At 42.0% G+C, this 15,215-nt stretch overlaps 2 protein-coding genes across 2 annotated transcripts; one reads left to right on the top strand and one right to left on the bottom strand.

Moving 5' to 3' along the window:
- Positions 1-11,155: 11,155 nt before the first annotated feature.
- Positions 11,156-11,866, bottom strand: LOC110890171 (auxin-responsive protein SAUR71). The gene has a single exon (XM_022137739.1). It carries the CDS (start codon positions 11,786-11,788, stop codon positions 11,408-11,410), a length of 381 nt encoding a protein of 126 aa, XP_021993431.1. The 5' UTR covers positions 11,789-11,866; the 3' UTR covers positions 11,156-11,407.
- A 260-nt stretch (positions 11,867-12,126) lies between these two features.
- On the top strand, positions 12,127-12,621 carry LOC110888198 (pollen-specific leucine-rich repeat extensin-like protein 3). Its single transcript, XM_022135738.1, has one exon. The coding sequence runs from the start codon at positions 12,127-12,129 to the stop codon at positions 12,619-12,621; it is 495 nt and encodes a 164-aa protein (XP_021991430.1).
- Positions 12,622-15,215: the final 2,594 nt, after the last annotated feature.

The following is a 15,215-nucleotide window of genomic DNA, read 5'->3' as shown; positions in this document are numbered from 1 at the left end:
GCACAGCAGGTTTATGACCCATACTGGGCCCATTCGGGGAATATGGGTCAAATCATTCAACAAAGGCGGCCACCCACTTTTGGTGATTGGAGTGAACCAAACCAGATGCTCTTTGATCAACAAACATTCATGGGTGCTAGTGTGGAAAAGGCTATCAAAAGAAGTTACGATAGAAATGAGCAATGGAACCGTGCTCATAGATATGCCCGTGAAGAAGAAACAAACAACCGTTACTTGGATGATCGTCAAAGACGCATGCATGACCAATGGCATGCGGGGCAGCCAGTTGTAGGAGATCCACCCATTGTGGACTACACCACATTGCCACCATATGATGGTAGTGTGTCATACCCCACCCCGCCTTTGCACCATTCTCAGTGGGTGGACCCGCATGCTATGAGTTATCAACAAGCAAATCCAAGCAGTGATCAAGGAAGCAGTAGTAGCGGTGGAGCATTTGGCTTTGGTGAGTGGACGGATATGATGACATCCATTTTTGGGCCTCCACAGCCGAAATACTACTAGCCAGGTTGTATTTTGCTCCTTTGTACATTTTTGTATATATGTTATGTGGTATGCTTATGTCGCGGTTGGGAGGTTGGGTGGTGTTTGTGTTAATATGTTCTTTGGATAAAGCGATCTTTCCCTCAAAACCATACATTGGGACAATGTATCCCAAGTGTGGGGATGGGGGAAATTTTTGAGAAATTCAAAATTTTTGCAAATCCAAGTAAAAGGGTCCAAATTTGAAAACTTGATATTGTTCCATTTGACACACCGACACCCATTCCTAGTCTTTTCTTGGTGAGAATTGAGCCACACATGATTGTTATTGATATTTCATTGTTTGAGTGGCGGTGTGTGTTGTGTGTTAATAGAACTTGTGTGTGAATACTTGTTAAATCCTAGAGTTAGCATGCTTTTGAAGATGATAGGGGACTTTTAGGTAGCCTCGTCTTGATGTGTGAGAGTGCGGGATTGGTGGGTTGGACCTCATACTTTACATATATGAGCTTGGTATTGTGAGGGGTGGGGGTTTGGTCTTTAGAAAGCTATGTTTGATCCTTAAGCCATTCGATTGAAGCCCAAAGCCTACTTCCCATATAAATTATACCCTATTGAGATGACCCGGTTTAGGAATTTAGTTTGTAATTGTGATGTCCTTGTATATATGAGTCTTATGTGAAGAAAAAAAAAATATAAAAAAAAAGAGAGAAAAAGATATGAGAAAAATACAAAAAAAGAAGTCATTAGTTGCAAGAGTAGTTTAGAAGTTTATGATGTTTCGTACATAGTCGTTTGCTTTGTTTAGTAGTGGAAATAAAACCGGGTCAAATCAATTAGCCTTCTCATATGTATTCCACCACTTTCCTACCCTTGCACCTAGCCCCGTTACAACCCGTAAGTTCCTTTGATTCATAAGCATGTTGGATATTGGTAGGAGGAAACTTGATTTTCATACAAGCTTATTGTCGCGCACACACACATATACGCATTGAGTGGATTAGTACAATATGCTAATTTTCCTTGTCACCGAGAGAATTTTGTGAGGGGTGTGTCTTGCGGTATGATTGAAAGTGAGTAAAAGGACGGCACTTTAGCTTAGTTTGCACGATTGATTGCTTGAGGATTGAAAATAGTTTTTGAATAGGTTGCTTGGGACAAGTAACGGGTAAGTGTGGGGATGTGACGGGTGGTCCGTAGGACAACCCTTAAGCGCTTTAAATAGAATCAAATTCCATACTTTGCCCGGTTAATTGCTCGAACTTGGTAACTACTTCACGTTTGATTGTGCAGGTGCGAAAGTGCTCTAAACAAGAGTCTTAGGAAGCTTGGATGAATGATAGAAGCTTGGAATCAAAGAGGATGAAGAGAGCAAATGAAGAAGGGGAATAGGGACAAGAAGGCCACTCAGGGCCGTAAGCTACGGCTCCCAGCCGTAGGTTACGGCCACCAATCTTCTCAAAAATGCAGCCGTAAGACAGGAACAACTTGGCGTAAGGATTTATTGCCAGCCGTAAGCTACGGCTGGGAGCCGTAGCTTACGGCTCCTAGTTGACTTGTGCATTTCGCTGACTGCCGTAAGCTACGGCTGGGGGCCGTAGCTTACGGCTCCGACTGATCCAAAAACGTAACCTATGGCATTTAATGCCATTTTGATGGATTTTGATGGTGCTTATCATGGGATTTTCGGTTACAAAGCTGGGGAAACGAAGGAGGAGCATAAGAGGGGAACTTGGGAGCTCTAAAACATGATCTTTTGGATATTTAATTATCTTGGAACTATCCTTTCACTAAATCTTGATCTAGTTCTTGTTGGTGAAGTTTGTGAACAATATTTCCTTTCTATTTTGGTATGATGTTAGTTAAAGCCATGAGTGGCTAAATACTTGGTGATTATCTTGTGTTGAAGGTTTGAGTAAGACTATGTGTTTTTATTTCATATTTCTAGAATAACAATTGCTTTTTATTTGAATTGATTGTTATGGTGTATTATTGATTGTTAGTAACTTGTTAATTCTTATATTGAACTAATTAGAAACCATACGTTCTTGGTGCCGTTGGCAATCGAGATATCATGGGTATAGTTAGGTTTGGGTAAGGGTTGATTGATCATCGGGTGACAACCTCACGTTCTAGGAATCTGAGTACTTAGTCCCCTTTCATCACTGCAATTGATTATACATGAACTATGTCTATGTAGTTCTTTGTAGTAAAATGTTAACACAAACGTCGAACCAAACCGGAAACTCAAGATAGTCATTTGTCTCTCAATTGTTTACAATCCAAATTTTCATTTTGCAAATTAGTTAATTAATCTTAGTTTTTAAAACCAATCAAATCAAACCAACTCTTGAATTTTATTTTTTCTTGCAATTAGTTTAATTTTAGTTAACTTAGATACACTTCTAAATAACACATTTTCCACAAACTCCCTGTGTTCGATACCCACTTGCCACTATCTACATAGTTGTTCTTGGGATTAAATTTGCGTGACCACGACATCACGTCACTGTCACAACATGCTAAAGAAATGTAAAGATAAAATGTGATAAACAATCTCACTGAGGATATGCCAGTAGGTTTTTACACATTCAGTAAATTGTGACGAGATATAAACTAAATTTCAAACTTGCTTGTTCTGTGGGTTAACACAAACTTGGATATATAGGTAACCCCTGAAATCTTGTTTGAAAGGTCCCTTATTCTGAGATACTAGGTCTTTATGCTCAGTGATATCTGGGGTATTATCCTGGGACTTCTGCTGTATGGAAGTACTGACCTAGTCCCCGGATAACGCTTTCCGCAAATGCTTGAAACACAGCATCGCCCTCAGCAAGCTGATGAAACAATAAAATTGATAGTCGCTGTTGTTGTAATCAAAAGATCCTCTAAAGGGGACACACCAAAAGTCAAGCCGTCATCTCTCTGCTGAACGGAAGTTCTGACCTGAGCTCTCACGGTTTCGCATTTAACCCCTGAACAGATATCATCTGTGGTATACTCACCTGTAAGACTGAATATTGGGATCTGGATACGGGAGTATATTCAAGTAGTGGGACACACGGATAAGTTTAAGTTCTTAAGACATTAATATCGTATCTCGGATCAATTGAACTTTGTGTGAAAATTTCAGTGGATCGATATACTGACAATCTAGGTGAATTGTTTTGAACTGAAAATGCAATCAAGCTCAACGGTGTTAGTGACATGTCTCATAAACTGATATGATCCTCTTACACGAACTCACAAAAATATTGTCTGTAAATATTTTCTTTACTGCATTACAGGTTTCTTTATTTCAAAATCCAAAAAGATTTTTAGTGTGTTTTAGCATAAATTTTTGAAAAAGTCAAAAAGATTTTCGACAACTGATGTTGAATAGCTGATTTTCAAAATTCCGAGTGCTAAACATGATGAGTAATATTTGAGGGGGAGTATTTGTGTGAAATTAAATGTTTTCATAATCTAACCTTTCAAGTGGTTCATCAAAATCTGTATTTGTTTTGAAGGAGAGTCTGAATTGGTGCAGGGTTATATGTTTGAAATATATATGTGAAAGAAATTTACTTTGAGGTAGAGCTTTTGCAGGATAAGATGAGAAGCTGTTAGACGGAAAGCCAGACAACGATCCTGAAGATGTTACTGAAGAACAAAGGAATACCAGTAAATCGAGAGGGGGAGTCTGAAGATAGAGAGAAAGAAAAGCCCAGAGACTGATCAAGACTGTAGATGTGAAGACACAGCATTGTTGTGACTCGATAGTCGACTCCATCAACATCTGAGGGGGAGTCTGTTGGTGCACTACATCTGTTGATTTCGTCTTAGATCGAGTCTTTCATTGTAATGTATAGATTAGGGCGCGTTTTACGAGAAAACTGGAGAGTTTACGTGTTTTAGAGTGTAGGTCCGCTTATACGGACATAGTAGGTTCTCTTTTATGTCAGGTCCGCTTATTCGGACATGGTAGGTTAGCTTATTCGTCAGGTCCGCTTATACGGACATGCCGTATAAGGGAACCTATCAGGTTCGCTTATATGGACATGCCGTATAAGGGGACCTCCTCACCTATATATACCGTATAAGAGGACCTCATTTGGAACTTCCGAAATTCCATACCGAGGTGCTGCCGGTGTGAGAATCGATTGTAAACACTGTCAAATTAATCAACAAAGAGTATTAAGAAGATATCTAGCTGTTTCTACGTCAGGTACTTGTTTTCCGCACCTGTATCTGATCAAACTCCTCTGATTGACTCGTTCGGGTCAGAATCCGATCCTACATTCATCGACCCAACATCCACCTTCCCAGTCCAAACGCCTCTTTATCCCATCCAACAAACTTCTGTTAGCCCGTTCTACTTGCCCGTTACCTTGAGGGTGGGCTATGGAAGTGAAACTTTGTTGTATGTTGAGTTCATTGCACTAATCCTGGATTGTTTTATCAGCGAATTGTGTTCCATTATCATTGACCAGGTATAGCGGTGGACCGAAACAGAAAACAATGTGCTCCTACAAGAACTTCTTTACGTTATCCACTGTGATTTTTGCCAAAGATTTAGCCTCTACCCATTTAGTAAAATAGTCAATTGCTACGATGAGGAACTTAACCTTCCCTGGGGCCATTGGGAAAGGCCCAACAATGTCGATCGCCCATTTTTGAAACGGCCATGCGGCGGTCACAGGTATCAAATTATTCTTGGGGCGCAGAGTCTGTGGTGCATAGCGCTGGCAACTCATGCATTTTTGTAGATCTTTAACGGCGTCCTCATGCATTCCGGGCTAGTAGTACCCGACGTTAGTTATTTTGGCTACAACCGACCTGTGCCCGGCGTGAATTCCGCAGATCCCCTCATATATTTCCTTGATCAAATATGCAGCTTCCATTGGGGCGGCACATCGTAGTATCGGACCCAAATATGACTTCCTGTATAGTATACCGCCGTGCAGCTCATACTGCGCGCTTTTGTTTTTATCTTCCTGGTTTCCCCCTTGGATGTCGGCAATTCCCTATTTGTTAAATACTGAACAGGGGCGTCATCCAACATTTTTCAACGACGTTCATAGCGGATACCTCTCCAAGTGCTGGGGAGGGCGTGTGCAATATTTCCACTCGTACCTCATGCTCCATTCCTGATGTAGCCAGCTTGTTGAGTGCGTCAGCTATCTGATTTTTCCCCTTGTGAACGTGCGTTAGGCTTACACTATCAAATAGGGCGATCAAGCTTTTTTTGCTTTGGCTAAGTACTTCACCATGGATTCATCTTGAGCCTCATGCATTTCGTTTATTTGATTGTTAACTAGTAATGAGTCCACGTATGCGTCCACCCTTGTGGCACCCATAGCATGCGCCGTGCGCAAGCCCGCCAATAGCGCTTCATATTCCGACTCATTGTTTGAGAGCGTACATTATCATGACACCATCTGGACTTATTAACATGAGGCCTACTCCTAAACCTTTACTATTGGATGATCCGTCTGTTTAGAGCTTCCAAGTTTGTCTGGCAGTACTGGACTCAGGGGCCTCTGGGGCTATTCCCTGGATATGCTCTCCTTCTGAGATTTCAGGCAGGAAGTCGGCCAACACCTAACCCTTTATGGTTGTTCTCTTCTGATATTTGACGTCCAATGCTCCAAGCTCGATAACTCATTTTGCTTGTCCTCCTGAAATCTCAGGCTTATTCAAAATTTGAAGTAGCGGGTAATTGGACAGGACCTGAACTTTGTGGCCCTGAAAATACCGCCGGATACGCCGAGAAGCATGGACCAATGCCACGACCAATTTTTCCAATGTTGGATACCGGGTTTCCAGATTCGCTAGCACCCTACTAACGTAGTAAATTGGCATTTGCACCCCTCTTCGCTCCACCATGTGTACCGCGTTGACAGTGTAGTGGGCGATAGATAAATACATCTTCAATGTTTCTTCTAATTTTGCAGGGTCAGGGTTGGTAGGTGAGCCAGAAATCGTTTCATTTCTTGCAGAACCTCCTCCGCTTCCGTTGTCTATCTGTTCTTAGTTGGTAAGTGTTTTCATGAAAGGCAACGATCGCTCCGCGTGCTTTACCAGGAATCTTTTGATTGCCACCAATCCGCGATTAAGCGTTTGAGCTTCCTTGAGCGTTCGCGGGGAAGGCATACTTGTGATTGGCATTACCTTTTTGGGTTTGCTTTCAACCCATCGCGCATGACGACAACCCCAAGAAACTTACATTCCTCGACTCCAGATGAGCACTTCATTGGATTGAGCTTGATATTGTATTCTCTCGACGTTTAGAATGCTCTCAGCATCATCTTTTCCACTGTGCGTTTAATGACCAGGTCATCCACATATACTTCCAGATTCGCCCAATTTTCTTAGCGAAAGCTTTATCCATCAGCCTTTGATATGTTGCTCCCACGTTTCGTAGTCCGAAGGGAATTTTTATATAACAAAAGACGCCGATGTTGGTATGGAAAGTTGTTTTTTCTTCGTCTTCCTCTGCCATCTGAATCTGATGGTTTCCATTGTATGCATCCAACACGCACTTGAAACGGAAAGGGACTAAAGAGCCGACTTTAAAGTCTATTTCTGGGAGTGGATATGCATCTTTGGGGCACGCCCTGTTGAGATCTTTGTAGTCGACGCACATCCTCCACGTGCCGTCAGTTTTCTTCACCATAACTGGATTTGCAACCCAAGTGATTGGTTTCTCGTAGTGTTCCCGCTTCAGTTAACTTTCAGACTTCTTTCACTATTGCTTCCTTTCTATCTAGCGCTGTACTTCGCTTCTTTTGAGCGATGGGCTTGATTCCTGAGAGTGTGGATAAGCGATGTTCCACCCTGTCCCGTGGTATGCCGGTCATGTCACCATGTTCAAAGGCAAAGACGTCCATGTTATTACGGAGCAATACCTTGAGGCTATACTTTATCTCTGGGGAAAGGGTATCGCCGATAGTGACCATCTAATCCGGGTGCTCGGTACTCAGGACCCACCTTTCAGGCCCAATTACTCCATTTGGGCCCTGCCTACATCTCTTTGTATCCATAACCTCGCCTACGCGATCCTTTTGCACTGTTGCCACTCCCCTCAGGGTTGGGAATTTCATGAATCCCCACGCCGTGGAAATCATGGCGTCGAGCTTACCTAGAGTATATCACCCAATAATGACATTATAATGGGAGTCTGCCCTGACTACCAGGAATGGAATAACAATAGTTCTTTCACACGGCGCCTTTCCAAAGGTGACCGGGAACGTTGTCTTCCAAATTGGATCCACCTATGGTTGTAAAACAAGGTTTCCAAGTCCGAGTACTCCCCGAGTAGTCGCTACAAGGCAGGCTGCCGAGGCGACTTTCTTTGACTCTGCCTAATTACTCGGAGTCGGTCAAACACGGTCAACCTCGGCCAGGATTGGATCTAGTAGGTCAACTCGGGCCTAGTTTGACTTAAATACTAATATAACATAATTTCTATGCCTATCATATTAAAAAATGAATATCATTTTCATGTATTTTGTTATAAATATTAGTAAATTTATGTTATTTGACATATATTTAATCTCCAAAAAGTAATTTCTTTATAATTTAACATGTCCGAGTACTCCCCGAGTACTCTCCACGTAGACCGAGTACTCTCAACTCCCCGATCGACCGACTAGGGAGCGCCTAGCGACTTTTGCAACCATGGATCCACCTTTTCTCTGGTAATTCCCTTGATAAGGGCGTGGATTGGTTTCAAGAGGGCTCTGTCTTCTCTCTGCATGCGATTATAACACTGCTCGTAGATGATGTCCTCCGAACTTCCTGTGTCAATCAAGATCCTCCTCATGTTATAATCACCTACCGTGGTAGTGATGATGAGAGGATCGACACTGAGGTGGGTATCCCGCTGCCTAGGTCCCATCTGCATATCAGCTAACATCGAGGGTTCCAATATTTCAATACCCCACTTTGTTCCCCGTCTGTCTTCAACATACACCATGTTCATGTCCCGCTGCCTTTTTCCTGCTTTAGCGTCTTCATCTTTTACAGGCAGGGGACCTTGTTTGATGTCTTTAACCAAATGTGCTAGCTTTCCCGATTTGACGTAATATTCAATTTGCTTCTTTAACTGGAAGCAATTGTTGGTGTCATGCTCCCGACCTTTGTGGTATTCGTAGTACTTTGTGGAATCCTTTCTTGGCGAGTCCTTCAAAGGCTTTGGTGGATTGAGCTAAAGATTTTCTGAGGCCAGGATCCCTGCGGGTGTCTTGCTCAACGCGGGTAAATCTGGTTTGGCCTTACTCGGGGAGTATTCAGTTCTCCCGGGTGTATTCCTTGGCATGTCATATCTCCCTTGGGATTCGGTATTGCTGCCCCTTGAGAACCTACAACTCTAGCTTTTGATTTCCCCCCCGTGGCGATCCGTCTCTTCGAGCCCCCTATAGGAGTCCTTTTTCTTGTTCGCTGCATGACTCGCGATTATTGATTTCTCCTGGCGCACATATACCTTGGCGATTTTCATGATTTCTTCTATTGTGTCAGGAACCCCGTTCTTATCATACAACTTCCTGAGTAATTCGTCATCGTTAACACCTTGCAGGAAAGCCCTGCATGCCAAATCATGTGTTAACCCAGGAATCACTATGCTTTCCTTGTTAAATCTTGCCTGAAAGTTTTCTATAGTTTCGTTTTCACATCGGCGTATATGCAACACCTCGTTTCTGTCTTTGGTGTGTCTTCGCTGCTGGCTGAACTGCTGTGAGAACTTTGCTATTAGTTCGTCGAAACTATCAATTCTCCTGATTGGTAAACTATCCCACCAAACGCGAGCGACACCCACGAGGGTTTGGACCAACATTTTGCACCAAAGGGGCATTGGCCATAAGGCCACTTCTCCCACGCTCCGGAAGAGGTCGATATGATCATGTGGATCACTTATTCCATCGTATTTGCTCACAGTTGGCGGCATCTTAGGCTTATCTTTTATGGGCGCTTCTATTATCCGCCTAGAAAATTTTGACTTGAACGTGACGTTCGTCGGTTTATACGGTCTGGTCAACTCCTCTTCATCCAGGTCAATGGGCTCTGCTACCGGTGGACCCTGAGTCATGGGAGGGGTAGCTACTTGTGTGACCGGTGAGGGTTCAGTTTGAACGTAATTAAGTCGTTGTCTCGCACTGGAAACATTACTCCCGGGTGTCCCAGTTGTGGTTGTGTTGACGAACGTTGAGTACGGCCTAGAGTGTTTGTACCAGGGCGAAGGCTGCAAGTATTGGTAGCCCCATGGTGTTGACTGACTTCCTTCATATGGTGTCCCAAAGCCATACGCCTGAGGCGGCATGGACGGCATGTAACCGTAAGGTGGCATGTAATAGTAAAGTGGAATATATGCTTGGTTTCCTAGAGTGATAGGTACAACGGTCCTAACCAAATAAGGTATAGGTACAACGTTCGGTTCCAATAATTCTAATAGAATTGGGTTCGGGTCCGATCGTCCATAACTTATAAAATTGGCACTGGAATTTTTTTTTTTTTTTTGTTTTTTAAATACAACATGTGTCTAGTGCTCATTCTCAAATTACAAATATTTTCGGAGGTTTCCAGGTGCACCACTTACATGATTCCTTCCGTACTATTAAGCTTATATTATTTAAATATACTTACTTTACCATTAAAAAATAACCCATCCATCACACAAGTTCGTTACACTATGGACGAAAAATATCTATAAAATAATAAGAATAATAATTTTCAACGCACCGTGCAATACGGAAGTCACGGATATAGGGCCACCAAAACATGAGAAACTTGGTCGGAAGGGCACTATTCTCGATGACATGACTACTTGCCTTCGTCTCCTTCCAACCCAATCAAAAATCTCCACCACACTTTTTCTCTACTCTCAAGTCACGTACTCAATATGTGATGATGATTTATGTCTCCACTCTCTTAAAAATTACAAAATGTAAAGATTGTTTTTATTTACCAAAAAATCTTTCTGATATTGACGTATTATTTTTTACCCGTTTACAAAGCTTATATTACAAAATTTACAACCTTTCTTCAATGACACATACCCGCCCAACCTACCCGCAGTGGTGTGCGGTAGTGTACCCGATTCGGGTACACACTCGCAAATAAAGATGCACAAAAAACCTGGTTCTGAACTTGATCCCGAACCGGTTCCTACTCAAGCTGACTCGCAGAGGTACACAAGTTCCAGATCCGGGTGTAGAAAAAGGAAACGAACCGAACCCGTCTAGGAACCAGCGGACCCGGTTCCACCTCTACCCAGTCAAAATCCGAACCCGAACCGGCCAGAACCCAAAAAATATCGGCCAAAGCAGTCAAAAACTTGAACGTACCCGGAATTGATTCCTACCCTACCCAGTTCTTGACTTTGTTGACCAAACCCGGATCCGGTTCTTACCCTGTTTTAGCTTCTAAAAAAACCTGGTTTGTGCGACATAAGGCTCACTAATTGTGAAGGGAAAAATAATTGTGTACAGAAAAATTTTTGGTCTAACATTATCTATTTATGTAATTATGTAATTCTCCCCTCAAAACAAAGATTTTCCTTTCCACCATATCAGATTATATGTTTTTAAATATGCGACATAATCATCATGAACAAATAAAGTAAATGAAATTGTCGATCGACAGATTTAGAAAGCTAATCGACAGGTGAATCTAGCAAAATCAAACAACATAATTCAAATCAGAGTAACAAATCTGTACGAAATCAAAAACTTGGATCCACAACGGAATCCATTTTGTATATACAACAAGCAAAACTAAAAAAAGTTCAAAAAACCAAATCGATTCGACTCGATACTTTTCAGTTTTCAACCAGCACCAAACGATCTCACCTAACCTCACTATTCGCTTAATCAAGCAAGCGAATAGCAAAAAAAAAAAACCTATCACACACATCCGTACTGAATTACAGAAACTCATAGGAGAGAAGGTCTTGATTCCCGGTTCGTAAAGCCTCGAGAACTTGTTCAAAGACGAAGACGTGGCAGGGGATACGAAGAACGCCTTTCTGTTCGTAACCGTATTCTTGAGCTGACTTGTTGAGCAAGTTGATGAAAATGGGGTGGTTGAGGAGGTCTGCGTTTACTACAAACCGTTGCATCTCTTCTCCGACGTATATAGGAAGGTGACCTTCTGGTACGGAGCTCGAGCGGCGAGATTTAGGGATACGGAAGGATCTGGAGAGACGGATGGTTGTGGATGGTTGTTGTTGTTGTTGGTCTGAGCGTAAGAGAGAGTACGGAGATGAGTCGGAGACGCGAGAGAGGCGACGGATGAGGCTCTTCATTGTTTGGTGGTGAAGGGGGTGTGTGTTGCTTGAGGAGGTGAAGGGGTGTGTGTGTGTGAATGTTGGGGAGAGAGAAGGTGTGGGGGTATAAATATACAGGTGGGTGGGATTGGGAGGTTATGCGTACAAGTACCTGACAGGTACAATTGTCACTTTTTTTTCTCTTTTTAATAATTAGCATTTTTTTATTTGAAAAATACACCCTTAACAAAAAGAAAAAAAAAAGAAAAAGGAAAAAAAATAATAATAAGGTAGTGTTTGGTGCGTAGGAATGGGAGGTGAAACGGAATGAACTATTGCAAGAGAATGGAAAAAAGTATGTTTGGTTGGTCAACGTAATGGACTCACTCATTCCATACGTCATTCAATTCCCTCAAATTCATTCCATCCACTGTCCCTATTTTTTTTTCCATTTCATTCTCTTTCACCCTACGTCACAAACACCGCCCACCACCACCACCACCACCACTTTCTATCGTCACCACCCGCCAACAACCTCCGCCGACCACCACCACCGTCCTCCGCCGCCACTGCCATCGACTACCATCGCCGCCACCCGCCATCACAGACCCCGACCACTACCGCCACCCTCCACCAACAACCATCACTATCCTCCGTTGTCACCACCCGCTACCGTCGACCACCACCACCCACCGTCGTCGCCGCCACCACCACCCGTCGCCACCACCATTGGCCAACATCGACGCCACCCGCCACCGCCGACCACCGCCACCCTGACCACTACCGCCACCCTTCGCCGACCACCACCACCCACCGTCGTCACCACGACCACCACCCGTTGCCACCACCATCGCCGCTACCCGCCACCGTAGACCACCGCCAACCCCGACCATCGCCGCCACCACCGCTAACAAGCGTCACCCACCGACAACCGCTACCCACCGCCGCTACCACCGGCCACTGCCACCCATCATTGCCACCGCCACTAGCCGCCACATATCACCGCCACCACACATCGCTGATTTAGTTCATTCCTATTTTCTTACCTATCAAACAACACAAGGTAATGAATGATTTATTCCTTTCCTTCATGGTAACCAAACAAGACTATGGAATGCAATGATCCATTTCATTCCTTTGTCCATTCCATTACCTCGTCCAATCCATTCCCTCATCTATTCCATTACGGCATACCAAACAGACCCGTAGTAAAGATCCTGTTCCCGTACAGTATTTTATTGTACAAAACGTACGAAAGACATGGAAAAGTAAAAAAACATGGTGGCGTTTTCATTATTGTTTTTACTCGTAATTAACTTACAAAGATCAAAATTACCCTAGAAGATCATTTGTAGAGTAATTATGATACTCTACAAGATCAAAATTACCTTACGAGTAAAATAATTACGAAAATGTCATTACGTTTTTTTTTTTTTTCTTTTCCACTTTATTCGTACATTTTTATACGATAAAATACTTTGTATTTGATCTTTTATCATGATAATAAAACGTGATTTCAAGATAATTCATACACTCTCTAACTTTACTATATGTATATATTTAGTACGAGACTTAATCTTCAATTTTATAAGGGTGCCGTCTTTACCCTTAATGAAATAAAATGCAAGCAAAACAACCAACCAATTATCAGTGAGAGTTCATTTAAACCAAAACTTATCAGGATGAACCCGACTCCAATTTCCAACATATTCTAGTTTTTCCTGTGTGTTCACCATTTCAAAATCTCATCCAAAACTATTTGCGGTGATGTCATGTTTGGTACCAATGAACCAGAATCTCATCTCGAAGGTGGTATAAAGAACGAATAACTTTCTTTATGATTTTTTTTTATTACTGCTAGAGTACAAACTCAAAATAAAACTAATGTGAATAAAATCATGCCTATAAAAATTTATTACTCTAGGAACAAAGATGTGACTTTTATGATATTTGTTAAAATTATTTCCAGAAGCAGTACATAATAATTATGGAAGTTAATTGTTGTAGATACGTGTTTGGTGTTGGTTGAATGGTTGTTATTTTAAATTTTCCTCTTTGGTTTTAGATGTTATTTTCACTTTTACTTTTTGTATTTTTGTAAATTTAATATCATGGCCATGCTTCCATAACTTAAACACCTCATGATGTTTATATATATATATACACACACACTTTTGCTGCTAAGAGCATTCACTGCGGCTTGTCCGTTTGTGCGATTTGGTGGGCGGACAAAAGAGAAGACCAGACAACATGCGTTGGAGGTTGATGATGAGGCGGGTTTGGCGAAGGCGGTCCGCTCAAGCGGACAAGTGGTTGACAAATTAAAAAAATAAGGGTAACGGCTATATTTTAAAATATTAAATTAATAACATTCAATCCAACTCAGTCACTATATATACACACACATTTATGTTTATTAAACTGCCGATAATTATGTGATAGATGTACACATTTATAGCAATATTGTTGTCATATTTAGACAGGCATATTGTATCTCTATATATTATTTTGGATGGTGAAATATCAACAAAAGGTTCTGTGCTTACTTTCATGGTATCAGAGCCTCCCGAGAATCCTATTTAACGTCTTTCATTCCAGTCTCAACATCCGCGAGCCTCCCGTTTCCACTGCGGGGGTGTATTAGATTGCTGAAAATTATGTGATAGATGTACACATTTATAGCAAATATTGTTGTCATATTTAGATAGACATATTGTATCTCTATATATTATTTTGGATGGTGAAATATCAATCAACGATTCTATGCCTACTTTCAATATTACACATCTCACACAAATAAATACTCTCAACCCCCACTTCCAAATTACCAATTCCACGTTCCATTCTAATCACAATGAGCTCAAGCGACGAAGAGACCGCATAATACTCATCTGTAGCGGATACCACCAATGAATCAGAAGCCGCTCAACCTTCACAACCACCTCACGTCCATTTTATTAGTCATGATGTGAATATGCTTAATGCTCAATTCATGCACGTGGTCATGGAAATGGTCGAGCAGTTAAATAATGACGATGTCGAATAGATGTACTTTCAATTATATCCTTCAGCAGGTGGTGAAACAAGCTTAAGTTCTAGACTAAGGAACAAGGAGAAGTGCAAAGAAATAAACAGGGGTTGAGCGGAAGGCAACTTGCGTTTATGGAATGACTGCTTTGCACCGCAACCTGTGTTTGATGAATTCAGAATTAGACGTCATTTCCGGATAAGGCGTTCACTTTTTATTAGAATTGTAAACGGCCAATCTGAAAAGTATGAGTACTTCGCACAACGTATAGATCTATACGGAGCTGGCATAGCGAGCCTATCTTCGATTTAGAAATGCATTTCCGCCATACGTCAGCTAGCATACGACACGGGCGCTGATGCAACTAATGAGTACGTATGGATCGATGAAACTACGACCATGGAATATTTAAGTTATTTTTGCAAGTATATTATTGAA

Source organism: Helianthus annuus, chromosome 11 (assembly GCF_002127325.2).
Source record: "Helianthus annuus cultivar XRQ/B chromosome 11, HanXRQr2.0-SUNRISE, whole genome shotgun sequence".
In the NCBI taxonomy this organism is placed as follows: Eukaryota; Viridiplantae; Streptophyta; class Magnoliopsida; order Asterales; family Asteraceae; genus Helianthus; species Helianthus annuus.
The sequence above is the reverse complement of the archived record's forward strand: the minus strand, read 5'-3'. Positions and strand labels throughout refer to the sequence as shown.